We start from the raw sequence: 26,003 nt of genomic DNA on the forward strand, positions 1-26,003 counted from the left end.
TCTTGCTGTTCATGAGGTTATCCAGAAAACGTTGTTGGATGGAGTTAACCCTTCCTGTTCTTTTGGTTGCAGTTGTTGGATCATCTGACAAGACAATTAATTGGCTCTGCAGCAGAATTTAAGACTCTGGACGGGCTACGTTGGCTAATTGCACCATAGCAACACCCAGAAACAAACCTTTTAATCCTTCCCTTTTTAAATTAATTTATTTTTGGCTGTGTTGCGTTTTCGTTGTTGCACGCGGGCTTTCTGTACTTGTGGCGAGCGGGGGCTACTATTCGTTGCAGTGCGCGGGCTTCTCATTGCGGTGGCTTCTCTTGTTGTGGAACACGGGCTCTAGCCGCGTGTACTTCAGTAGTTGTGGCACATAAGCTTAGTTGCTCTGCGGCATGTGGGATCTTCCTGGACCAGGGCTCGAACCCGTGTCCCCTGCATTGGCAGGTGGATTCCCAACCACGGCGCCACCAGGGAAGTCCTCTTTAATAGTCCTTATATTAGCCCTATTTTAGCTTATCAGGCCCTATATTAGCTATCTACTGATGCGTAACAAATGACCCTAAAACTTAGCAGCAGAAAACAACATTTATCTCACGGTTTCTGTGGGTCAGGAATCTGGGAGTGGCTTAGCTGGCATTGACCTTAAAAATAAAACAGCCAGTTATTTTACCAGCAAAATAGGTTTATGCAGGAATAGCAGAGAATTGCAATTCGGGGCAAGCATGCCATAGCAAAAACTGTAGGCAAGTCCAGCAAACAAAGGAGAGGAATGTTATGTTTAGAGAAAAGGGGGAAGTTGAGAGGGGTTGCTTTGAAGGAAAGTCCATTGGAGGACAGTAAGAGTTCAGGGCAGAGATGACTTCTGGTTGGCTAAGTTGTGACAGTTCCCACTGGCTGGGCTATTGCTGGGCAAGACGAAAACTCCCTTCTTCCTGCTGGGGCAGTAAAGGACAGACACTTTCCTGCTGGGAATGCAAGGTAGGTCTTTTCCTGTTGGGATGTGTAATTGACATCAAGTGATAGTGCATGAGAGCTCCCCCTTCTGGCCTCCTGACTCCATTTTAAATGAAGTTTCCTTTACTCAGTTTCACACTGGGTACTTGTGGCTTAAGGTTTCTTATGAGGCTGCAGCCAGGGTTGAGATCAGTTCAAGGCTCCACTGGGGTTAGAGGATCCACTTCCATGCTCACTCGCTCCACAGGGCTGCCTCATGACACAGAAGCTGGCTTCCACTAGGATAAGTGTTCCAAGAGAGAACACCCAAGATGGAAGGCACGTTCTGGTCTTTTTTTTTTTTTTTTTCTTAAACACATGGACGTATTTTTATTATGTAACAAGAAGTCCAGAATCCAGAACTAGGTATTTCCAGGTGCCCTTTCACCTACTCCGCGATACCACAGACTTTTTCTTTTTTGGCTGCCCCATCTTTAGTGTGTCCTCTTTATCCCCAGGCTTGTTGCCTTCTGATTGCAAAATGGCTGCTGCATGTCCAGGTATCACATTTACATTCAAGACAAAAATGCATCTCCCCGGGACTTCCCTAGTGGTCCAGTGGTTAAGAATCCACCTTCCAATGCAGAGGATGTGGGTTTGATCCCTGGTCGGGGAACTAAGATCCCACATGCCGTGGGGCAACTAAGCCCACAAGCTGCAACTACTGAGCCTGCATGCTCTGGAGCCCGTGGGCCACAACTAGAGAGAAGCCCAAGCGCCACAACGAAAGATCCCATGTGTCGCAATGAAGATCCCACATGCCACAACTAAGACCCGATGCAGCCAAATATAAACAAATATTTATAAATAAATATATATTTTTAAATGCATCTCCCTTTTATCAGGATAGAAAAAGCTTTCCTAGAAACCCCTACAGCATACTTCCATACATGGCCACCCTTACTGCAAAAGAGGCTAGGAATTTGGGGCATAGGAACCCATAGTCTACGAAATGTAATCTTGGAAGTGACATCTCATCACTTTTGCTGTGTGATATTCATTGACTGCAAGTAAAGGGGCTTCCCTGGTGGCGCAGTAGTTGAGAGTCCGCCTGCCGATGCAGGGGACACGGGTTCATGCCCCGGTCCGGGAAGATCCCACATGTCACGGAGCGGCTAGGCCCGCTGAGCCTGCGCGTCCAGAGCCTGTGCTCCGCAACGGGAGAGGCCACAACAGTGAGAGGCCCGCGTACCGCAAAAAAAAAAAAATGCAAGTAAGGGAATTCCCTGGTGGTCCAGTGGTTAGGACTCTGCGCTTCCACTGCAGAGGGTCCAGGTTCGATCCCTGGTGAGGGAACTAAGATCCTGCAAACCATGCAGTATGGCCAAAAAAAAAAGCAAGTTAATAAGTCCGACCCGCTCCAAAGGGAGGGATTTACACAAAGGCATAAAATACCGGAGGGTGGGGGATCACTGGGGACAATCTTGAAAGCTTCCCCTTGCGGGACCCAAAGCCAGGAGCCTAGATGACCAAATCCAGGCAAAGGAAACATGCCCCCAATTCAACCTGGGGTCTGTTCTAGAGATCCAAGCCGCTTTTTCTTTTTTCTGGTCACAGACGGTTCTGCTTGACCTGCAGTGTTATCTTGTGTAGCAGGAAGTGTTTCAGTGGTGTAGACTGCCCTGGGCTGGCTACGACGAAGAAACTGACACTGGCGAAGGAATTTCAGCGGGTTTGTGGGACTTCTAGCGCAGAAGCTGGACCTCCTAAAAAGCAGTAATACAGAACAGGAGAGGTTGAATGGGAACACAAGTACTGTTTATCACAGCAGGCGTGAGTCAAACATCAGTCTCTTAAGGGGAGAGCTTTTCTGAGCAGAATGGGGTGTCTCTAAGAGGAACACATTATTATACGTGAGATAACCCAAATATTTGTCTCTACTCCTGATGGGCTGGGTTTGCTGATACAGTTGTAATGACCTCAGCAGAAGCCTTTTGTTGACCTTAGATCAAGATCCAATTTTTACAAAATGCCGTTTGGGATTAAGCAGGTGAGGAAAGTGTACATAGTAGGAGGGGCCTATAGAAGGAAATCTACTATGTTAGTTTCCTGAGACTGCTGTAACAAAGTTCCACAAATTGGGTGGCTTAAACTGACAGATATTTATTTTGACTTTCTCAGCTTGAAATCAAGGCATCGGCAAGTTGGACCCTTCTGGAGACTGAGAGAGAAAACTGTTCCGTGCCTCTCTCCTGGCTTCTGGTGGCTGCCTGCAGTCCTTGGAGTTCCTTGGCTTAGAGCAGCATCACTCCAGTCTCTGCCTCTGTGCTCACGTGGCCTTCTCCCTCTGTATGTCTGTGTCCAAATTTTCCTCTTCTCATAAGGGCACCATCATTGCCTTACAGCCCACCTTATCAAATATGACCTCATTGTAACCTGACTGTATCTGCAAAGAGCCTATTTCCAAATAAGGTCGCATTCACAGGTACCAGGGGCTAGGATTTGAATAGGTAGTTTGGGGAGACACAAGTCAACCCTCAACATCTATCTTCTGAATTGTTTAGAGGCATAGCTATTACGTTTTTGTCAGCAGGATCAGGTGGGGAATGAAGATGCAGCAATCAGCTATTATCCAGAAGACTAGCTGCAGTCTGTGAAACACACACAAGAGAGATTTTTTCTTGTTTAAGTGGCAGAAGGAAACCATAGGAGGTCTCTAGTCCAGGATGAAGATGAGAAAGAGCATACTGAGAAAACTTTCAGCCATTTAATAGAGGGTGCCAACATACGATAATACGCAAGATGAACAGGGGGAAAGCAAAGTTAAAAAATGACTGTGGAATCAGAAAATTAATCTTGGGAGGAAGTCGTCCACAGCTGATGCTTTATGTGGTGGGGGGTAGGGGGTGTCAACCTTTAAAATAGCCAGTTATTTTACTAGTGAAATGAGTTTACTAGGGAATGGCAGAGGAATTGCAATTCAGCCCATGCAAGCTATGGCAAATCATGTGCAAGTCCAGAGAACAAAGGAGAACATTACTTTACAGAGGAAAGTGGGAAGTGGGGCGAGGGGGCGCTGCTATGAAGGAAAGTCCACCGGAGGAAAGCAAGAATTCAGGGTGGTGACAGTGGTGATAGTTTCTCATTGGCTGGGCTGTTGCTGGGCAAAGAAAAAACCTTTCTCCTGTAGGAGTAGTAGTCTTCTTCCTGCCCAGGAGTGTAAAGTAAGCTGCAACAGAAGGTATATCTGTGAGAGGGAGAGCTCCCCCTTCAGGGCTTCCTGACTCCATTTTAAATGAGATTTCCCTCTGTTAATTTTCACAGGGACTTGTCTATCTACTGCAGCTGTAGGTTTCTAGAGCGTGCCAAGAATCCTCAGTTTAAGGTCTCCCAATGGAATGGATATCCAGTGGTCAGGATAAGATGAACTAACTGTTTTTAACTGGGAAACACAGATCACAGAGCCTGATGAAACTCTTTCCATCAATACTCAATGGCAGGGACTTCCCTGGCAGTCCAGTGGTTAAGACTCCGTGCTCCCAGTGCAGGGGGCACGGGTTCGATCCCTGGTTGGGGAACTAAGATCCTGCATGCCGCGCTGCACGGCCAGAAAATAAATTAAAAAAAAAAAAAAAAGATTCGGGCTTCCCTGGTGGCGCAGTGGTTGAGAGTCCACCTGCCAATGCAGGGGACACGGGTTCGTGCCCCGGTCCAGGAAGATCCCACATGCCGTGTGAGTGGCTAGGCCCGTGAGCCATGGCCACTGAGCCTGCACGTCCGGAGCCTGCGCTCCGCAGCGGGAGAGGCCACAACAGTGAGAGGCCCGCGTACTGCAAAAAAAAAGATTCAAGGGCAGATTTCCTCTGATGACTTTTTCAGAACACTGTCTCTTGAGGTTTCAGGTGATGTTGGGATTGCTTACGTGGACAATGTGGAAAAGCAGCTTGCACGTGTGATACTGTGTGGGCAACCTCCGAGTCTCCTGCAGTATTTAGTCACATCAGCCTGTGATAGGGTAGACTTCAGGATTGGGAGTGGAACCACCAAATGCACATCAGACTATTATTTACTCACAATGAGATAACTTGAGGTGTCTGATTTTTAGTGCCAACAAGGCTATCGGCAAGTTTAGACCTTGGAAGATGGGAGATTTCTGAGATCTTTGCTATGTCTTGTTTTAGAATTCCATTACTTGTTGAATTCACAATATCCTGGCTCCATTGGGCTAAATGAAATTTATCAGGAAATGAATTCCACTTGTTTCTTTTCTTTTTTAATGTGGTGCCTAGGAAGTATTAAACCCAATCAGTGGCCCACCTTACCTTTATTTCTAATGGACAGCACAGCTCTATAAGATCACCCCTGAGTCAGGATAATTATTTTATTTTTTATTGTTTGGTTGCATCAGGTCTTTGTTGTGGCACGCGGGATCTTCATTGTGGAGCATGGGCTTCTCTCTAGTTGTGGCATGCGTGTTTTCTCTCTCTAGTTGAGGCTCTCAGGCTCAGTAGTTGTGGCGCACGGGCTTAATTGCCCCACAGCATGTGGGATCTTAGTTCCCAGCCCAGGGATCGGACCCACGTCCCCTGCCCTGAAAGGCGGATTCTGTACCACTGGACCACCAGGGGTGTCCTGAGTTGGGATAATTCTTTAACATGGGGAGGCAACTGTGGATTCCCCTTCTTTGAGGAGGGAAGGAGGGTGGCAGGGTTTAGAGTGTTACGGTGATGGAGAGTGACACGTGAAAGGGAAAACAGGAATATCTCGCAGGAGCTGAGAATGCTGAGTGTTTTCTATCTGAAGCGCAGTCTGCAGGCAGGCATGGGGTCCAATTAGTTGAGCAGAGACCCCAGAACCCAGTCACTGAAGCTTCCACAAATTCTGCTGCTGCTGCCCTAGTTCTTACACAAGGTTACTGAATCCTGGCTACTGAATCCAATGAAAGATTGAAATAAACAATGGTGCTGGACGACTCCCATGTGACTGAGTCAAGATCCCTACTGCCTCTCCATCCCTTTCACTGAACAAAAAGAAAAGAATTGTGGATCGAGAATCCAAGAAACAAATACTTTTGCAGCTGCTTTTCGTAGCAATCTTTGTGCTTCTGCATGGCCATGCTTCTTGTAACCTGAAAAGTATACAATCATTGAAAGATACTTATCTTAGCAAATTTTACATCAGTACAACCAACGGAGGAATATGGCTCTCTTTTTGTCACTTTTTAAAAAAAATCCTAAATTTGGTAAATGAAAAAGCTCTCCTAACAGTTTGGAGTTAATTAAAATTTGGAGAATTCTAGACAAACTTTTTTTAAAAATATTTATTTATTTATTTATGGCTGCGTCGGGTCCTAGTTTCGGCATGTGGGATCTTTCGTTGCAGCGCACAGTCTTCTCTCTAATTGTGGGTGGCTTCTCTGTAGTTCTGGTGCACAGGCTCAGTAGTTGCAGCACAGGCTTAGTTGCCCTGCACGGGCTCCTCTCTAGTTGTGGTGCACAGGCTTAGCTGCCCTGCGGCCTGTGGGATCTTAGCTCCCCAACCAGGGATCGTACCTGCGTCCCCTGCATTGGAAGACGGATTCTTAACCACCGGGCCACCAAGTCCCCAAGAATTCTAGACAAACTTGATGATACTTTTGTCCTTGCTTCTATAGGTGAAGGAACAAATATCTGTGTTAACCAATGGCAATCTCAGGATGCCCAATGAGAGTTGAGGCATAAAAGACATCTTCAGAGTTGTCTTATTCTGAATTTGGAGCCTGAATTTGGGAAAGGTAAAATCATGATGGTTGCTGGAGAAAAGATTTAAGTCATAAAGACAAGAAATATTTTCCCGGCAATAAACAATGGTTATGAGGGACTTAATTTTTTTCAAAAGTAAGGGATCTTTTCAAAAAACAATTTGGGAACATTTCAAAAAGCATAAGAGTTAACAATATTTGGGGGACAAAAGGCAATGTCTGTGCATCTTAACATGAAGTAACAGCCACTTTACAGGGAAAAGAAGACCCAAATTTGAATTTTCCTCATTGTGTACATTATTCATGTAACAATTTGCAGTGCAGTATGTTAATATAGCTCTCTATGTGTGTATTTAGGCATACAGGGGTATATGAATATACAAATATATAATAGAGAAATAAAATTCATCATTGTTATCAGATAAAACCGTGTGTGTTACATAAAATCTGTCTGCAGGCTTCTATAGTCCACTCTCAATACGGCGCACATCTTCCGGCCAAGGTTAGGATCATAATTTTTTGTATGATTTCCTGACTGTGAGCCCCAGGAGACCAGGGACTGTGTCTGTCTCATTCACTGCTGCGCTCCTATCACAGGCACAGAGTAGACCCTCAATACTTACTAGAGAATGTGAGCCTCTAAGAGCTATAGAATGTCAGAGCAATAGAAGTCAAGAGTTCTCAGGAATGCGAGCCATGCCCTGTGGCCTGGGAGGTGGCAGAAATCTCCTTGTAGAAGACTTAACTTGTTCTGGAACGATTCACTTGACCTGCACCCCTCAGATATGTCAACAGACATAAGAAGCTCCCGCCCTCAGGAAGATGTGACAAGCCTGGCTTGTTTTTTAAATTAAAAAAAAAAAAATTTGTTTTTCTTTTTAAAACCTGGATCTTTACCAGTAGAAGCTTAACTAGGTGTTGCCTTTGGCACTTTCAACCCCCACCCCATACTGAACAACAATAAGTTTATGCTGAGCCCCTTCTTCTTGGTGACAAATATTCCAGGTGAAGGGGTTCCATCCTCCAGACATCACAGTCATAGGGGAGACTGAAAATAAACAGGTAAACCAACAAAGCAAGTTGATGCTATGAAGGCAATTAAGAGGGCTGGGGGCGGGGCACCAACTATTGATCCTTGGGGAGGTCAGGGAGGTCTTTCTCAGGAAGGGATATTTCACAGGCAAATTCCCTGAGGCAGGACTGTGTCTGGCAATTGGGAGAAAGGAGGCTGGTGTGGCTGGAGCTGAGAGAGAGTGGGGAAGAGGAGGGAGATGAGATGGGACGGTGGGGTGAGTCCTGCAGGGCAGTGGGGACCCACTCGAAGCTTGAGAGCAGGGGAGGTAAACAATCCGACTCAGGTGCCAGCAGTGTCACTGGGATTGCCTTTTGGAGTATGGACTCCGTGGTCAACCCGACCTGCCTAAACTGCCCCTAAATCCATGCCCTGCTTCTCTACGTACAGCCAGGCCCAGTATAATCATTCTCAGCCCCCTTGTACTACCATTTTTACAGATGAGGACACTGAGGCTTCGTTAAGTGAAGAAAATCTAAAGCATAGGTGCCGAGGACAAACTGGTCCCCAAAACCTAATTGTTGAATAAAATACAAGAGCAAGGTGTGTGCGCGGGTGGATAGCAATCCAGGAGGAGGGATTCTGAGTCAGTCCTTCGATTGTACTTTGGTCAAATTCAATTCCTCTCTGAGCCTGTTTCCCCACCTGGACAGCACGGAGTGTTTTAACTTCTCTGTCCCTTTCTCCTGCTCCCTCCCACTTCAACTTCGCAGGAGGGAGGCAGAGAATGTGTACTAGGAGAGCGTCTTCAAAGCACAAAGCGATGGCGAAGGGCCTGAGTCTTCCTCAGGCAAAGCGCGTCTACTCACCACTCGCGGACCGCGGGTTCTGGCGCGCCCTGGCGGCCAAGCAACTCCTGACTGACGCCGCCAGACCCACATGTGAAACCGAGGACTCCATTTTTCATCTGGGCAACGGCCATCTTTGTAGAGACAATGGTCCAGATTGTAGTTTCTGCTCTCCTCTCCTGACTAGCTAACATATGAAGTGAGCGCAAGGGATGAGGGTTTATAAAATATTCTCTTCTTGAAGACAAAAAGAAACGGCTAAAGCCCTTGACTTGGAGACCAAAGCAGCATCTCCTCTACCAAGATGGCGACGGAGCCGAGACGTAATCAGCACGCGCCCCCTGGGGCTCAACGCGCAAGCCCTGCGGTGACGTCACGGAGGTGCGACCGGGCCGGCGCCGGGGGAAGGAGGTAGGAGCGGCAGCGGCGCGGGCGGAGCCGGGGGGCGGGGTGCGGGTGGGCCCAGCGGGGCTGCTGGGCCTGGGACCACCTCCCCGGGAGGGCTGGAGATGGGGTGCTCGGAGACGGAGGCGCTTTTGATCACCGTCTCCAGGGCTCCAGCAGGGGCTATGCCCATTTCCCGGAGCGGACGACTGAGACCCAGAGGGATAGCGTCCTGCTCGAGGCCACCTATCTCCGGTCCTGCTCCTGAGCAGCTTACAGGCCTGGGGGTGACAGAGCTGGGTACGGACGTCCCTGGCCTCTTGCAATGGGATCAGGGCTGGGGAGAGGGACGACGGGCTGGGGGAGCCTAGAAGGGGTAGCGGGAGGACTTCTTGGAGGAGGCAGCGTTGAGTTTCATCTTTTATTCTCTTTCTTACTTTCACATCCAATCAGCCACGAAGGTCTTGATTCCCCCCTAAGTGTACCCACTGCTTAGCCAAAGCCACTCCTTAGACCCCCTGTTTGAGTTCCATGCTTCTGTCTCAATCCTCCAGTTCACCTCCTTACCAACCCCAGAGGGCTCTGACGCCCTGCGCACCTTCCCATACCCTGGAATACAAATCCCCTTCCCAGCCTGCCTCCCCCACACCCCTGGGGGCTTGGATCTCCCCACTCCCTTAAGTCTTTCCTTTGATGTCTCCTCCAGGAAGCCCTTTGACACCCCCTCCCCATCCCTCCCCAGGCTGGGTCAGAAGCCCCCTCCCGACTTCCTCAGCGTCCATATGGCCCCATCACAGCTCTGATCTGGAGTTACCACTCTTATTGTCTATCTCCCAACAAGCCGGGGAGTCCCATTCTGTCAGGAAGCCCATCAGCACTGCCTCTTTCCCCAGCATCCCACACATACTAGGTGTACAGTGCGTGTTTACTGAATGACAAAGTGTATGTGTGTGAGTGTTTATCAAACAGAGGAGAAAAGCTGTCTGTATTAGCTCTGGCTGCCATAACAAAATACCACTGACTGGGTGGCTTAAACAACAGATTTATTTGCTCACAATTGTGGAGGCTGGGAAGTCTAAGATCAGGGTGCCAGCCAGTTTGGTTCCAGATGCAGGCTTTCCTCCGGACTTGCAGATGCGCACCTTCTCACTGTTCCCTCACATGGTGGAGAGAGCAAGCTCTGGTGACTTTTTCTCTTCTTATAGGGACAGCAGCTCTACTAGATTAGGGCCCCACTCTTAAGACCTCATTTAACCTTTATCACCTCCTCACCGGCCCTGTCTCTCTTTTTTTTTTTTTAAAGGATAAGGTACCGTTTTTTTAATTAGTTAATTTATATTTTGGCTGCATTGGGTCTTCGTTGCTGTGCGTGAGCTTTCTCTAGTTGCGGTGTGCGGGCTTCTCATTGTGGTGGCTTCTCGTTGTGGAGCACAGGCACTAGGCGCACAGGCTTCAGTAGTTGTGGTGCGCGGGCTCAGTAGTTGTGGCTCGCGGGCTCTAGAGCACAGGCTCAGTAGCTGTGGTGCACAGGGTTAGTTGCTCTGCAGCATCTAAGAGGGATCTTCCCGGACCAGGGATCGAACCCGCGTCCCCACATTGGCAGGCGGATTCTTAACCACTGCGCCACCAGGGAAGTCCCAGCCCTGTCTCTAAATACAGTCATATTGAGGGTTAGGGCTTCGACATATAAATTTTGGAGGGACATAAATATTCAGTCCTGGCCTGAAGAGGGGGTCAGAAAAGCCCTGTCAGGCTTTGGGATGGAATTGGGGGTCTTAAGCAACACGAGGAGGAGGAGATGCTGGGGCTGAGTCTCTGTGAGTGGGCAGGTTTTCACAGGAAGAAGGGACAGAGGAGGGTGTATCGGGTGAAGGCATAGCAAGAGCAAAGGCTCAGAGGCTGGAGAGGGAAGTGAGTGGGAAGAGAAGTGAGAAGCTGAGTTTGGACACAACACAGAGTGTGAAGTAAATACTGAGGGAACCCTGGAAATAGATGCTTGTTCATTCATTTGCGCAAAACATTTTTTGAGCCCCTACTCTGCAGGGCACTGACTGAAGCAGTCCCAGCCCTGCCCTCATAGAGCTCCCAGCCTGGTGGGGAAGATGGACATTTGTCGAATAATCCTGTAAATGAACATAGATAGCAACCTAAACAAGTACCTCAGAGAGAAGTTTATGGTCTGAGAGGGCGTGTGTCAGGGAAGGCTTCCTGGAGGTGGCAACACCTGAGCTGAGCCCTGAAGTTTAAATAGGAATTAACTGGATAAAAAGAGGAGCAAAAGTGGTGGGCAGGGCAAGTGCAAAGGCCCTGAGGTGGGAACATGCTTTGTAGGCTTGAAAAAAGGCAAGGAGGTTGGTGTGGCTGCTGCTGAGAAAGTGAGGGGGAGATGGAGGGAGAGGTGGCATGTGGGGAGTTTCCTCACCTGACACTTAGACTGTGACCCCCACCCACTTCTTAGTGCTCTTCTGGGGAATCCAGGTGAGGTTTTCTGTTGGGTACATTGTAGATGCTCAGTAATGAATGCTTGATTCAGGGGGCCCAGGAGCAGCTGGGAGAAGTACAGGATCAGGCTGGCATATCCAGTCCTGCCATGGCAGCTCTTGCATCCTGTGCAGGGAGGGACTGGAATCAACCCTACTTCTCAGATGATGGGAGCCTTCTCCCCCACAAGCCACACAGCTAGGAGGTTGGTGGTGGGGGGTTGCCTGGTGGTCCTGAGTCAGGATGGCCCCCACATTCCTTCCCCATCATTCTCGATGCTGGGCCTACTTCTCCAAGGTTCAGCAAGGGACTGAGCTGGAGATTCTCAGTGGGGAGAGGACAACCAGGAGTGATGGAAATCAGCCCATTTCCCAGATGAGGAAAACTGAGGCCTAGAGAGCTGAAGGCTTGCCCTGACCACACAGTGCTTGTGTCCTCAGTCAGCACTCTGGAGGTGGGGTGATCTTAATTTCTTGGCTTCCCTTCCTCACCTGAAAGGCAGGCTTTAGAGGTGAAACTCCAGGCTCAGCCCTGTGCAACTTAGCCAGGTACCTTGACTTCCCCACCTTCGAAAGGGAATAAGGACAGTCCCCGTGTTTAAGGCTTTGAGAGCATTCAATGTAGTTGGGCCATATAAAATGCTTAGTAGGGGACTGGGTGTGGGGAGGGTGGCACCTCCCATTTGGTGTCATCATTTCCCCAGCACCCAGTATGGGACTCACACAGACCAGCTGGACAACAGCTTTACGATTGTTCTAAAATCTCCTGGCTGTGTGAGCCTGGGCTGGATCATTGGGAACAGTTCATGGCAGCTGCTTACCCAGGGCGAGGGGGATTCGGCCTCAGGGCTGTGGGGCTGGGACACTGAGGCCTCATAGCCAGCAGAGTGGGAGGGTCCACACACAGACTGGCCCGCAGGGATCTAGAGCAACATGACTTGTAAGAGCTGAAAAGTAGAAACAACCCACGTGTCCGTCATGGACAGATGGATAAACAAAATGTGGCCCATCCATACGATGGAATATTATTCAGACATAAAAAGGAATGAAGCACGGACAGATGTTCAAACATGGATGAACCTCGAAAACATGATGCTGAGTGAAAGAAGTCCAGAATAGGGAAATCAATAGAGACAGAAATTAGATTAGTGGTTGCTGGGGGAGGGAGGTGGGAGAGGGACTGCTCATGGGGACGGGTCTCCTCTGGGGGTGATGGAAACGTTCTGGAACTAGATAGAGGGGATGGTTGCACAACGCCGTGAATGTGCTAAATACCACTGAACTGTGCACTTTAAGGTGGTTCATTTTGTATTACGTAAAATTCACCTCAATAGGTGAATTTTTTTTTAAAAGAGAGATTAATAAATCCAAAGCCCTTGTTTCATAGACAGAGCTACTGAGGCCCCCAACGGGGTCGTAGCTGCACGGGTGTGAGTCTGGGGCTGCCAAGGGTGGATGCCCCAGAGTCACTGGTCCCTGCCCTCCACTCACAGCGTTCCGAGGGATGCCCAAGAAGTTCCAGGGCGAGAACACTAAATCGGCAGCGGCCCGGGCACGGAGGGCTGAGGCCAAGGCGGTAGCTGATGCCAAGAAGCAGAAGGAGCTGGAGGATGCCTACTGGAAGGATGAGGACAAACACGTCATGAGGAAGGAGCAGCGCAAGGTGGGTGGGCCCTGGGCTCCCATGCCCCACCCATGGGCAAGGTGGGCGGTCAACACAGTAGAAGGTGGTGAGAGGCCCCTGGGTCTTTGGCCTGAAGGGTGAGGAGTCATTGGACACGGAGCAAGGGCAAGAAGGGAGACAGAAACAGAGGCAAAGTCTCGTGCAAAGGCCCTGGGGTGGCCAGGACTTGGCACGTTTAGGAAATGGCAAGCCCTCCACGAGCTTGTCTCTCTCCTTCGTGTGATGCCAGGGCTGGTCTAGACTGGCACAACCTCACTCTGGAGCGATTCCGCACCCAGGGGACACTTGGCAACATCTGGAGACATTTTTGGTTTTCACAACTGGCAGCTGGAGGGTGCTACTGGCATCTGGTGGGCAGAGGCCCAGGATACTGCTCAACACCTGGCAGTGCACAGGATGGCCCCACAGCAGAGTGAGCCAGCCTGACTTCAGCAGTGCCGAGGCTGACACATGCTGATAGATCCTGTTTCTGACCTGCTGACCTGGGGCCTGGAGGCATTTCCAGGTGTTTATAAGAACACGAAAGAGGGCCAGGATGGTTGGCCGTCTCCTGCGGGGCCCGCAGCGCCACACACACAGTGAGTGGGTGCTTAATTGGTGTCTGGAGTGGTTCAGGGCTGATGCTGACCCTCTTGGCCCAGTAGGTGGCACCAGAAACCATTCTTAGCCTCTTCTAGTCCCCTGGGCTGGTTATAGGCTCCAGCTGGGACTGTTAAAGGTTCTGGAATAGCAGTGGTGACACACCATCCCTGCATGCCCAGTTCAGGGGGCACCTGGGCACTTTTGTGAGTTTTTCCCATTGTCTTTCTGTGCAGGGCTGGATCCTGCCTTGTTTTTAGTCGGAATTGAATATCACTTGTTCCCTCCCCTCAGCGCCCTCAATGTTGCACTGGGTCCATGGAGGTCTTTAAATTTTCTTTTTGACTGTCAACATTTTGACAATATAGGAAAGTTGAAAACCCAAAAGGAAAACTAATGTCTGCCAAGGATCCATTATCTAGACAGAAAAGCCAGAGACCTTTCCACAGTCCGGGAGTGGCAGCAGCCCAGCCCAGGGCCCCAGGAGCCCTCCCCAGGCCTGCATCTTGGGCCTCGGTGTCATCCCCATCCTCTAAATGAGGAAACTGAGGCACAGACAAGGCAGGAAGTCCAGGTCACAGGGCTGTGAGGAGGGGCTGGAGCCAGGCTGGCGTTAGCTGAAGCCAGGGATCTGCCTTCTGGTTTGTGATGAGGTTTGACTAATAGCCTTGCAAGCATCCATGCCCCAGGGGTGTGGCCCAGGGAGCATTTGCCTGTCCACTCCCCTGTGTAGCACACACCTAGAAGAACGCACAGGGCAGAGGTCCGACAGGCAATAGGGGCCAGACAGGCTCTCAAAGCTACTCGACCCTGTCGCTGTAGCACAAAGCCACCATATACAGATAGGCTAAAACTTTACCAAAACAGGTGGAGGGCCAGAGTTTGCCAACCCCTGCTCTCTAGAACATTCCCAGCCCCCATGCCCCTCCCAGGCAGTCCCCCCGCCTGAGTGTTTTCCTTTTTTATTTTTGGCCGTGCTGCAGGGATTGAACCTGGGCCACAGCAGTGAAAGCGCCAAATCCTAACCACTAGACCACCAGGGACCGCCCCCCCGAGTGTTTTACCTGGAGCTATTGATGGTTCTCCTTCCCCATGGGGTGGTTTTCTGGGTTTTGTTTATCCCTCTTCCTGCTGATGGGTGAGGGGGGTCCACAGTCTACACAGCACACCCGGTCCCTCCTTCTTTCCTTACGTGACAGCTGCTTTAAAAAGATACTGTTTTTACGAAAAAGAAACAAATCCACGTTTGTTCCAAAACACTAAAAGAAAATGAGCATCTCCTGCCCATGTGACACCAAAGGCTCTTCTCACCCAATGCCATACCCTAAAGGCCATGCCCTCCGTTAAATGGGATCACACAGCCAGATTTCTGCCAGCCGCCTTGCGCTGGGCCGTAATTCATCGCCCCGCCCAGAGGCTGGCATTTCGTTTCCATTTGTTCCATATTAAGCAACTCGGCAATGAGCACCTGACTCTCTGGGTTCCATCTCAGTTATTTATGAGGCTCATTTTTGATGGCTCCAGAATATTCTGCCGCAGCCTCATCCTTCACCCATCACCAGATGCTGCCAATTGCTAATTGGCCTTTATAAAAAACTGCGAGCGTCTTTTTAAAAAAAGTCTGCCGAACGTCAAAGTATAAACTCTCATGTTCCCGCCTCAGTCCCATGTCGCTAGAGACTAATGGCCCCATTCTGCATGTCCTTCCTGAGATTGGAGCCTTCTGGAATTCATTCACTCATTCACCCAGCACACTACTTAAGCACCTACTGTGTGCTGGGCCAGGGCCTGCCTCCTGCCTCAGGGACTAACCAGATAATCGGAAGACTAGAAAACAGGGGTTTGTGGAACACGGGAAAGAGCCGTGTGGTAGAGCAGAAGGACAGAGAGCCAGGAGCTCAGGATGAGCCAGAGTTAATCAGGAAAGGAAGCTGGCAGTGGTGCTCCAGCAGGGCAGAACAGCTAGTGCAAAGGCCCTGAGGCAAGGCCGTGCTGTGGACAGGGTGAACATGGGCTGTACACGCACCATGCAGTGGTCGGGGAGCCTCAGGAGGACATTACCTCTGACCGATGGGGAAACTGAGACTCAGAGCACGATGGCCCTACCCCAGGTGTCTGACCACAGACATGGGATCCTAGCAGCTGTGCCCAAACAGCCTTGATCTTTAACCACCACCCTCCCCGTCCCCTCCACCCCCCCGGCTTCTTTCCTATCAGGCAGGCAGGTTGGAGGTCAGAGGCCCAGTACGTGTCCTCAGGAACCCCTTTTCTGGGGCAGTTAGCCCTGTCACGGGGGACACTGCAGGCGTAGGGACTGTCCCTGAGGCCTGGCCGGCAGATGGCAGAGTTGCAGGCAGTGAGTGGGCGGGTGGGAGTGCCTGCAGTGCAGGGCCCTTTGGGAGTACTGGGCGGGAGGCGGCAGAATATTCCAAGCCTACAGCCACACAGCCACACTGCACTACAAAGGAACCAGAACCTCGCTCTGTCCCTGTAGTAGTGCAGGGGCAGCGGCCAAGGACAAGTCCTACAGGCCACATGTCCCCTCGACCAGCTGGCATCCAGGCCTCCCTGGGGAGCCAAGGTGGGATCAGTCCCAGCCCCTGTGACGCTCAGCTGGGAACACTTCGATGGTGCCTCCCAAGGTCTCCTGGCTATAAAGCCAGAAGCGCTGTCCCAGCTGGCAAATGGGTCCAGACCCCAGTGGCTCCTGTTGCCTTTGGAATCCAGTACAAACCCCTCCCCATGCCCTTGAGGCTCCCCATGGTACCACCTCTGCCCTCCCCACGTCTTCGTCCTCCACACTTCCCCTCCTCCCTCCAGCCACACCAGCCTCTGTGCTGTTCCTCTGTCATGCTAGGTGGTTCCTGCCTCAGGACATTTGCACCCACCATTCCCACCACTAAGGACTCTCCTCTTCCCCAGCTCTTTTCCTGGCTGGCTCCTCCTCCAGCCCAGGTGTCACTTTTTCTTCAGGAGCCACCCACCCACTGCCTTGGCCAAGGTTCCCTGTTGTTCCCTAGTCATACAGGATGGGAGCCACCAGGTAGGCTCATCGTGCTCCCATCCATGTCCCCTACGCCCATCATGGGGTCTAGCACACAGCAAGGCCTCCATCCAGACTGGTTGAGATGGAAACTGGACCCCATGCCAGTGGGACGGGGTCCACTCCTGACTCCCAATCCCCCAGGAGGAGAAGGAGAAGCGGCGCCTGGAGCAGCTGGAGCGCAAGAAGGAGGCACAGCGGCTGCTGGAGGAGGAGGACTCAAGGCTTAAGGGCAGCAAGGCCCCGCGAGTGGCCACCTCCAGCAAGGTCACCCGCACCCAGATTGAGGAGACGCTCCGCCGAGACCATCAGCACAAGGAAGCCCCGGACCCAGGTGGGGGCCTCGGCCCACTCTGGAGCTGCCCTTTTACCTGATAAACAGTAGGCAGTGGGCCTACCCCCTGGACTGAGTCCAGACCCCACTCCCCACCTCCAGAGAAGCTGCCTGGGCTCTGCAAGGTGAAGGGTGGGTGGGCGGTGTCTCGGCAGGCCTGGCTCTGAGCACGGACGCCATAGGCACACAGGTGTGTAATTACTCTGCACCTGACCCTGGCTTGTGCTCCCCGGGGTCCCCACAGCTGATGTGGTGCCCCGAGGTGAGGAGACAGCAGCCACGTATGAGGTGCCTCCTGAGTGGTGGGCTGCAGGGAAGTTAGTTTGGGGACTGGGCGGGCAGGACTGGCCCATCCCGAAGGTAGGACTGGGCGGGGAGCTCAAGTTGTGTTTCCATTCTCCCGCATCCTTCTCTGCCTGCCTGCCTTCCTCCCTTTCTCCCCTACTTCTTCCCCTATGGTGTCTCTCATCTCCATGGAACTCTGCGTCTCTGCTTATTTCTCTCTGTTTCTGGTATGTCTCTGTCCCCCGGTCGCTACCGCCCCCAGCCGAGAAAGCCAAGAGCCACTTGGAAGTGCCGTTGGAGGAGAATGTGAACCGCCGCTTGCTGGAGGAGGGCAGCGTGGAGGCGCGCACCATCGAGGATGCCATCGCAGTGCTCAGGTACGGGGCAGGGCCTAGGTCTTTGGGGTGGGGCTTGGGGCCCAGAGGGGAGCTTGAGACTCTGGGGGCGGGGCGGGCCACGCCCCAGCCCCCCTTGACGCCTGCGCCTTTACCAGCGTGGCGGAGGAGGCGGCAGACAGACACCCTGAGCGCAGAATGCGGGCGGCATTCACTGCCTTCGAGGAGGCGCAGCTGCCGCGGCTCAAGCAAGAAAACCCCAACATGCGGCTGTCACAGCTGAAGCAGATGCTCAAGAAGGAGTGGCTGCGTTCGCCGGACAACCCCATGAATCAGCGCGCCGTGCCCTTCAACACCCCCAAGTGAGCCTGGAACTGGGGGAGACGCCCCGTGGCGGCCAGGGTCACGACCCCACACGCCCTTCCGCTGGGTCAGCTCCGAGGGTTACAGAGATGTCTGGGGGCCACGGCACGTGTCCTGGGGGCCAGGAGGCATCACTGGCCACACCTCCCGCCCGAGGGTCCCTGCTCCAGTGACACCCCTCGCCCTTCCCGCACGCGCCAGTGCCCTGGGGCTGAGTGCCCAATAAAGGCAGTTGGTGAGGCAGAGTGTGCACTTGAAGTCTACGTGACTGGGTGGGTGGTGGGAAAGACGGGCTGGAACGAGGTGGAATGCACAGGCCACAGCCAGAGAAGACAGGGGTCCCCAACCGCGCTCCTGTCCTAGCAGGCTAGCTGAGAGCTGTGCTCGGCTCCTGGCTGCGCCAGTTATCCAGTGAGAGATCTGTACCATCATCCCCTGGAAGCCTTGCTGGGGGTAGCACAGAGAGGCTGAGGCACTGGCTCCAGGTCACACAGCACTTCAGAGGCGGAACCAGAGGAGAGCTGGAGGCGAGTTGTTGGCACCCTGAGATTCTGGTTCAGAGTCAGCAGCCAGGTCACATACTGTGCTTGGGGTCAGGAGATGCAGGCTGTTCTGCTGTTATTCCAACACGAGAGGCATCTGGAATAACAGGGCAGGCTTCCTGGTGGAGGATTTCTTTAGAGCAGGCCTTAGTGGAAGATGAGTCAGTTTCCATCGCAGAGGCAGGCACTGGGCAGGCAAGGGCCTGGAGGCTGGAGTGGGCAGGTGGATCCGGGTAGAAAGGAGTATCCCATCGAGGCCGAATATCTGGGAAGGGCTGGGTGAGAGCTCAACTTAGTTCTGGCTTCCTACAGCTTAGTTGGCCTCAGAGAGTCAGTAGGGAGGAAGGGTAGCTGGGAAATGGGCCCAAGTGTCTGGGGCGGGGTCCACGCATTTACCAGGTCACTGCTAGGGGCTCCCATCCAAGTGACACCCTCCCTGCACTCACAAGCCTGCCCCTGCACCTCTGGCCCCTTCCCCCTCACTCTCCACCAGTCCCCCAGCTCTGTCCCCACTATCTCCTTGTTCCCAACTTCTCCAACACAGCAGACTTGTTCCCTCTCAGGCCTATGCCAAGAACTCTATTCTCCCAGGTGTCAAGTCTCGGATGCAGATCCTCACAGATGTCCCCAACTCTGTGGGATCATGGCTGAGCCTAAGGGAGCCAGGCTCTGCCCAGAAGTAGGGAGGTAAAAGTCTTCATGGAGGGAGGGCCTTGAAGGATGGGAGTTCTCCACACAGACAAGGGACAGAAAAGGCTGAAGGAACCACACATGCAAAGGCCTGGAGGTCACAATTCCTGTTAAAGGGCGGGCGGGCCGGGGTGGGGGTGGGGGTGCCGTTAATAATTGGGTACAGCTGAAGTGCAGTATGGCAGGTACCTGAAACAATGGTAGCTGACATAAAAACTAACCAACATATATTGAGCACTGGCTTAGTTTGGGGATTTCCCCAGGAACCAACTCTGAGACAAGGACTAGGGGGCATGTGAGGGATCTAGGATGGACCCCAGGAAGACCCCGTGGGGGTTGAGGGAAGTGAGACAGACAGAAGGAGCCCTACAGGGGGTGCCAATGAGCTGAATCCTCACCAGAGAGGACTGTGAGAAGAATCCACTGTGAGATGCTGTGAGAAGCATTCACTGGATGCTGGGCCCTGGCCTAGTACATGGTCATGTCATTTAACTGAGCCCCGGGGATAGCCCTGTGTTACATTGATCTTCTTTCTAGATGGGAAAACTAAGTCATCTGCCTGTGTCACATAGCCAGGAAGCACCCAGACTGTTGGTGAGCCAGCGGGGTGGAGGTGGGGCCCGGAATTGGGGCTTGGGGTGTCAGCCGAATAACGGGTGGAGGAGCCCAGATGGCTCCCCACAAGTGGAGCCATTTGAGCTCCCCCTCTTACCTCTGGGGGCCTTAGGCCAGGGCCTTAATGGGTCTGAGCCTGTTTCTGCCTATATAAAACAGGACTGAAACAGTATCTAATCCTAGGCCATCTCGAGAATCAACGAGATGGTGCCTAGGAAGGGCAGATACTGAAGAAGAGCTTGGCAAAGGAACCTCCTGCATGGCCACGTTGGGGTATCTGTGGCCGGCGATTAGGGAAGATCGGGGACCAATGGTGATTAACTGGAGGGAAGAAGCCAGCAGAGCGTGCAGGGCCTTGGACACCACGCTGAAGAATGGGGCGATGAATGGGACTTCGCCCCAGGGCGACGGGGAGCCATGGCAGGTGTGTGAGCAGAGAGTCGGAAGAGCACCGGAGCTGCGCGTGGCAAGCTCTGCTGGGGACTTGTAGGGGGACGGCTGGTAGGCCAGAGAATGAAGGTAAAACTCAGGACAGGTGCTGAGAGGGCCGCCTTCATTCCTCACACATAAAGACGACGGTAATAACGACTGTTCTGTTTCAAAGAAAATCCTCTTCTGTCGCTTTCTGGCCTCATCCCCGCGGAATCCCAGGCTCGCGCATGCGTGCAGGCAGCAGGGAATCCCCGGCTTCGCCGCAGTGCGCGGGAGGGGGCGTGAGACGGGAGTTCCGTGCGCTCCCAGCCCTCCCCGCGCGCGTTGCCTTGACGACCAGGCGGTGCCGCGGGGACGCCGGACACTCACTGCGCCTGCGCGGGGGTTGTCCGAAAGGCGCCAGGGCTTTCCCGTCGTGCGCGAGTCGGGGCGGGAAAGCCGCGCCCGGCACGCATGCGTGGACCCTCGCCCGACCCCCGCCCTGAGGGCCAGGGAATCCTCACCTGCCGCAGTGCGCACTGGGGGCGGGGCGGGGAAACTGGCTCAAACTGGAGTGGGTTTCGCTGAGGCTTGGGTTGGGGAGGGAGCGAGCGCGGGGTCTTCCCCAGGTTCCCGCTCCGGCCCTCGCCGTCGCCCTGGCAACCGGGCGCGCCCGCCGCAGTGCGGGGGCGGTGGCAGCCTCGGGGAAGCCGGGCGGCTCTGCGCCTGCGTGGGGCTCCGCGCCTGCGGCTGGGGTTTCCCTTCGTGCGCCTGAGGGATCGATGCTGGGGGCGGTGTGTGGGGAGGACTGGAGAAGGTGGGCGCTAGGGAAGGGGGTGAGCGCGGAGGGAGGGGCTGTGGGATGGGGGAGGATTGTGGTGGAAAGAGGAGGCGGAGTGGGTGCCCAAGAAGGTAGGGGGAAACGGGAAAGGGTGGGGGTGGTGGGGAGAGGGGTACCGGAGGAGATCGGAGGAGGGGGTAATGAGGGAGAGAGTAGAGGGAGGGGGACAATAGAGGAAAAGGAAGGAACAGAGGAGGAAGTTGGGGAGCAGTTAAAGGACACGGACAGTATGAGGGAAACAAAGAGAAGCTTATTGAAGGGAACACAGTGGGGTGTAGAGGTGACTGGGGGAGAGGACGGACACCTTCAGGACAAAGCAAACCCCAGGTTTGCTGAGCCAGGAAATCCAAGTCTAAGATTTCCAGATTTAGAAAAAAAAAAAAAAGGTACAGGACACACCAGTTAAACTTGACTTTCAGTTAAGCAATGAATAATTTTTAAGTGTGTCTCATTCCGTGCAGTTTTTACTGGCAGCCCTAATCTTGGTCGGACCACTTCCCTCTCCTCACTGCCCTCCCCCGCCCCCCCCCCAGCCTGTCCCTTGAGCCTTTCTGAAAGCCACTGGGACCTCTCAGATGATGCCTTTGTCTCTCACCTCCCTGGTGCCCCACAGCCCTGCATACTGGTGCCCTCCCATGCCGTCTCCCATCCTCCTGGCTTCGAACACCACCTTGAGGTGGAGTCCTGGCCAGGCAGTGAAATGCTCAAAGGCACGTCTCCCGCAGCACCTTCAGGTTCTCCTGCGGGCGCTAGTGCTCTCTCTCTCTCCCCCCCCTTACCCCCATAGCCCCTCCAAACCCTCTGCCTTGGGGCCTGGCCCTGCTGAGGTGACATAATGTCCCCGCCCATGCCAGCTGCCATCACCTCCTTCTCCCTGAACTTCCTGGCCTCCTTACTCTCAGCCTGCGACCCAAGAAGCTCCTACTTCAGACTCCCCCTCAATCTCTGGGCACATAAGCATATAGTAGATACCCGGGAAAACATTGGAGGGTAATTTTATGGAGGCAAGTACTGGGGGGAGTACTTGATTTTTCAACACAGACAGCTGCATTTTCCATCCCTTAGGGCCACACACCCTCTCCGAGCTTTTGTACCCTCCAGCAGCAAAGCAATTTTCCTTTTATCCTCCCCTTTGGTTTCAAAAAGTATAAGATCATAAAACATTATGGGAAAGCTAATAACGGGGAAAGGTCAGCCCCTGAGAGCCCCTGGAGCCGGGCTGCCCCTCACTGCCTCCCCCTCTCCCCACTTCTCATCTTTGCTCTTCATATTTATTTCCCACCGCACCTCCCGCCTGGCTTCTGCTTAACAGGCCAGAAACTTGGCCCCATGGATCATTTTTCCCAGGGGCATGTTATTCTGGTAATGAGCTAAGCAGTCCTCAGATGGGGAACATTTGAGCCCCTGATTGTGCTTTTAGTTTCAATGTCCTAGGCGATGCCCCTGCAGAATCAGGCCCTGCATCTTTTGTGCCATGTCCTAGGGGTGCTTTCTGGGGCAGCTCACTGGACAGAGGGTGATGCCATCCCTTTATTTGAAGCTGGGTAGCTCCTGGGGTGGTGCTGGATCAGAGTTGGCCCCCTCCTCTCATCAGCCAGGCCCAAGTTGCACCGGGAGCCCCCATTCCCCTGGGGGAAACAGAAGGTGAATAAGTGAACAGACCCGCTCCCACCAGGAATGAGGACAGTAACCTAGGATGATGCTGCCAGATAAGGAACGACTCTAGGCAGGAGGTGACATTGGACCGGGCTTCTGAAAGACAATAAGAGGTGAGGAGAGCCAGGAAAGGGTGATCCTGGAAGAAGGAACAGCAGATGCAAATGCCCCTGAGGCTGGACAGGGTGACAGCTGAAAGGCTGGGGTAAAGGGCCCCCACGTGGGGGCCGGACCACGTGGCCTTTTCAGGAGCGGGCTGAGTCAGGATCCTCCTCTTGGTTCAAGCAGGAGATTGCCTGTAATGTGGGGCAGGACATGACCAGTCAGTCACATGGGTGAGGATGGAATTCTGTGGCTGCATCACAGAGAAGGGACTGTGGGGAGACACTGGGGACACATGAGCTGCGGGACTGGGAGGGGACGTTCTGGGGGACCCACGGGGCAATTGTGGGTGTTCAAGGGCGGGGGACACCCCAAATGATGCGTGCCCTGCCACCACTGGCTCGCGACTCTCCCTCACACGGGCCTCAGCCTCCCACCAAGGGCTGGAAGCCACCCCCAGGGAGGTGTTGGGTGAGGCCCCTCCTCTGTCGAGTCCCCGCTGTTCCCGCAGCCCTCCCCCTCTCTGCCGCCACAATGCAGACCCCAGAGGGCCCCTGCCGCTTTGTTCTCCTTCCCTCCACACATGGTCACGGTCACGCTGGCGGCTCCCTCTGAGCGCGGCTTGCACACATAATGGGAGGGGGGAGAAAGCGTTCCCAGTCACCCCCGCATCCGCCCCGCGGTCCGCCTCCCCCAGCCCGGCCCGCATCGCGGAATCCCCGCCTCAGGACCCCGCCCGGGAGAGCATTACCTTTCACGAGATGCTAGGGGTGGGGAAGGGGGAGGGCTATTTTTAGAATGAATGGAAGAAAAGAGGGGAAAACAACAACAACAAAAAAAAAGGATGGAGGCTTGTAGAAGCCTTCTGGCTCCCAAGATGAAAGCCCCCTCACCCCAGGCCAAGGCAGAAGGGGGTGGGGGCTGTTTCAGAGACGGGGCGGGCGGAGCAACGGGGGCAGAAGGCGAAAAGGGAGAAGACAGTGGTCTGAGAGGGCGCCGCGCTTCCTGGAGGTAAGGGGGAGAGCTGGAGGAGACCAGGAAGACGTAGCCGGCAGCCCTACAGACTCCCGAGAGCTGTAGGGACCCCAGAGGTGGGCGCTGTCTAATCCAGATACTCCGAGAAACAGACTCGGAGAGGGGCCTGGGCAGAGCCAAGGTCACTGGAGGGCTGAGCCCTAGACTCAGTCTCCCATCCCCTAGTGACCCAGACCTCGGGAGCCGCATTGTTCTAATTTGGCAGAGTGACCTTCACAAACCCTGCCATCCAGGCCTCTGCGGTTCATGTTCGGCGGGGTCCCGGAATCGTGCGGGAAGAGGGCGGATATCAGGATATCACTATGCAACAATAACACGGAGAAGTTTTCTGTGGTTTGTTTTCTGACCACCCCGGGTCCCTCCTCCCTCACTGGGACCTTCCAGTCCGGGCAATATCACCAGCTGCTCGAAACCCCCGGGTTCCCCCTGTAACTCCAGGCCCACTCAGGGTATGTGTGTGGGGGGAGGTTAATTGCCTTCTTCTGTCTCCCTGGCCTCTGCTCCTTCCCCGGACCCTGCGAGAGGCCCCCAGAGTGAGGGGGGCAGCCGTATTCTGTGCTGCTGGGTCTCTGGGCCTTGGCCAGAGGCTCCCCCGGTCTGGGTCTCAGTTTCCCCATCTATGAAATGAGCGCCGCGGGGTAGCGGCGGCAGAGGGTCCTCCCAGCTCTTTGAGCATCCTAGGAGATTTGCTGGCACGCCCCTGCGAGGAGGGGGCTTGCGCGAGACCAGAACGGGGATTCCCGCCCCCCACTTCTAGAGCAGCGTGGCGGGGGAGGGGGTCGCGCGGTGGCAGCCTCCGGCTGCCTCTCCCTCTGCGCGGTCGGCGCCCCCTCCCCGGGCGGCAGGGCGGGGCCCAGAACGGCGGGGAGGGGGTCAGCTCTGCGGCGGCGCGCGCACACCCTCACGGCTCACACGCCCTTGCCCGGCGGTGCACTTGTCTTCGCGCTCGGGCCAGGCGCGGGGGCTCCAGCTGCTGTGGCCGACTCCGGCCGGTGAGTAGGCAGTAGGGGGGTGGGTTTACAGGGTGGAGGTCTCAGCGGCGCTCCCCTTCTCCTCGGTGGGAGTATAGGTCTGGGTTTGCCCGACTCGGGGAATTCAAAGGGGGAGCTGCGGGAGGGAAGGAAACCCCTTCCATTCTCCCCCAACACCAAGCCCCGAGTCAGCTCCAGGGCCCCCAAACCCTGGAGAAGGGGGCTCCCGCTCCCGGAATTTGGGATGCGGAGACATCCTCCCACGGAGGAGAGGGTGGAGACATGGGCACCCTCCCGCACCGCCCTCAGTGTGTGTGTGTGGGGAGGGGGGAGGACTGGTCCCACTGCCCCTCCCCATTACCTCCCCCTCCCCCCCAGGCCTTTCTCTCCCAGTGTGTGGCAGGGATTCCCCCGGCCGGCCTTGCTGCAGAGTGGAAGGGAACCCCCTCCTGCCAGCCTACTGTGCGTTTGAGCGCCTGCCCTTTGGAGCTCACGCTCTTCTCTCTTCCCTAAGCTTCTTCTCCTACCCCCACCCCCGTTGACAGGGAGAAAGGCCCAGGGAGGGTTAGCACTTAGCCAAGGTCATGCAACTGGGCAGGAGCAGAGCCCGGTTTGTGGCTCACTAACCTCAGAACCCAGCGGATGGTGTCAGCTCTAGGGTCCTCCGCTCCCTGCATTTAACCACAGGTGTGAGGGCCCTGTCTGGGGACCCTGGAACTGGAGGAGGGTTTCTCTCACTCTCCCCAAGTCTCTCCGCCCTGCTAGAGGCCCAGACAGGAGTGAATGGAGAAGCCCCACCACCACCACCTGGCTCCCTCCTTTTGGCTCCGAGGTCCCTCGTGCCCCCTAACCCCTCTCCCCAAGCCTGCCCAAGACCTTGAAGGAAATCCCTGGGACGTGGGGGGGATTCCAGATGGGCAGGCCGAGCATCGTGAGCCCGTAGAATAATGTCCAGTCTGATTCACCCATCTGCTGGTTGACCTTCTACCATCCCCCTGCCCTACCAGGGCCAGAGTCAACTCCAAAGTCCCCCTGGCTAGAACAGGCAGCCCCTGAGCCATGCAGGCGGCCATTGGCTCCCACCCCAGACGCTGGCAAAAGAAAGGACAGCTGTGATGTTCAC

At 54.1% G+C, this 26,003-nt stretch overlaps 1 protein-coding gene and 1 non-coding gene across 3 annotated transcripts; both read left to right on the top strand.

Moving 5' to 3' along the window:
• Positions 1 to 2,213: 2,213 nt before the first annotated feature.
• On the top strand, positions 2,214 to 2,286 carry TRNAG-UCC (transfer RNA glycine (anticodon UCC)). Its single transcript has one exon. It is a non-coding gene; the product is annotated as a tRNA-Gly (tRNA).
• Positions 2,287 to 8,860: 6,574 nt separating this feature from the next.
• On the top strand, positions 8,861 to 18,260 carry CCDC124 (coiled-coil domain containing 124). 2 transcript variants are annotated; one of them, XM_022558773.2, is made up of 5 exons: positions 8,861 to 8,941; positions 12,888 to 13,057; positions 16,845 to 17,034; positions 17,582 to 17,696; positions 17,813 to 18,260. In XM_022558773.2, the coding sequence occupies exons 2-5, from the start codon at positions 12,899 to 12,901 to the stop codon at positions 18,018 to 18,020; spliced, it is 672 nt and encodes a 223-aa protein (XP_022414481.1). In that variant the 5' UTR covers positions 8,861 to 8,941; positions 12,888 to 12,898; the 3' UTR covers positions 18,021 to 18,260. The 2 variants fall into 2 exon arrangements, with proteins under 2 accessions (XP_022414481.1, XP_022414480.1); XM_022558772.3 differs by lacking the exon at positions 8,861 to 8,941 and adding an exon at positions 9,016 to 9,214.
• The last annotated feature ends 7,743 nt before the right edge of the window (positions 18,261 to 26,003 follow it).

The sequence above is a fragment of the Delphinapterus leucas genome, unplaced genomic scaffold, assembly GCF_059928025.1.
Source record: "Delphinapterus leucas isolate spDelLeu-1000000601 "Yukka" unplaced genomic scaffold, BTC_Dleu_Yukka2 spDelLeu_asBTCV2_sq25, whole genome shotgun sequence".
Lineage (NCBI taxonomy): Eukaryota > Metazoa > Chordata > Mammalia > Artiodactyla > Monodontidae > Delphinapterus > Delphinapterus leucas.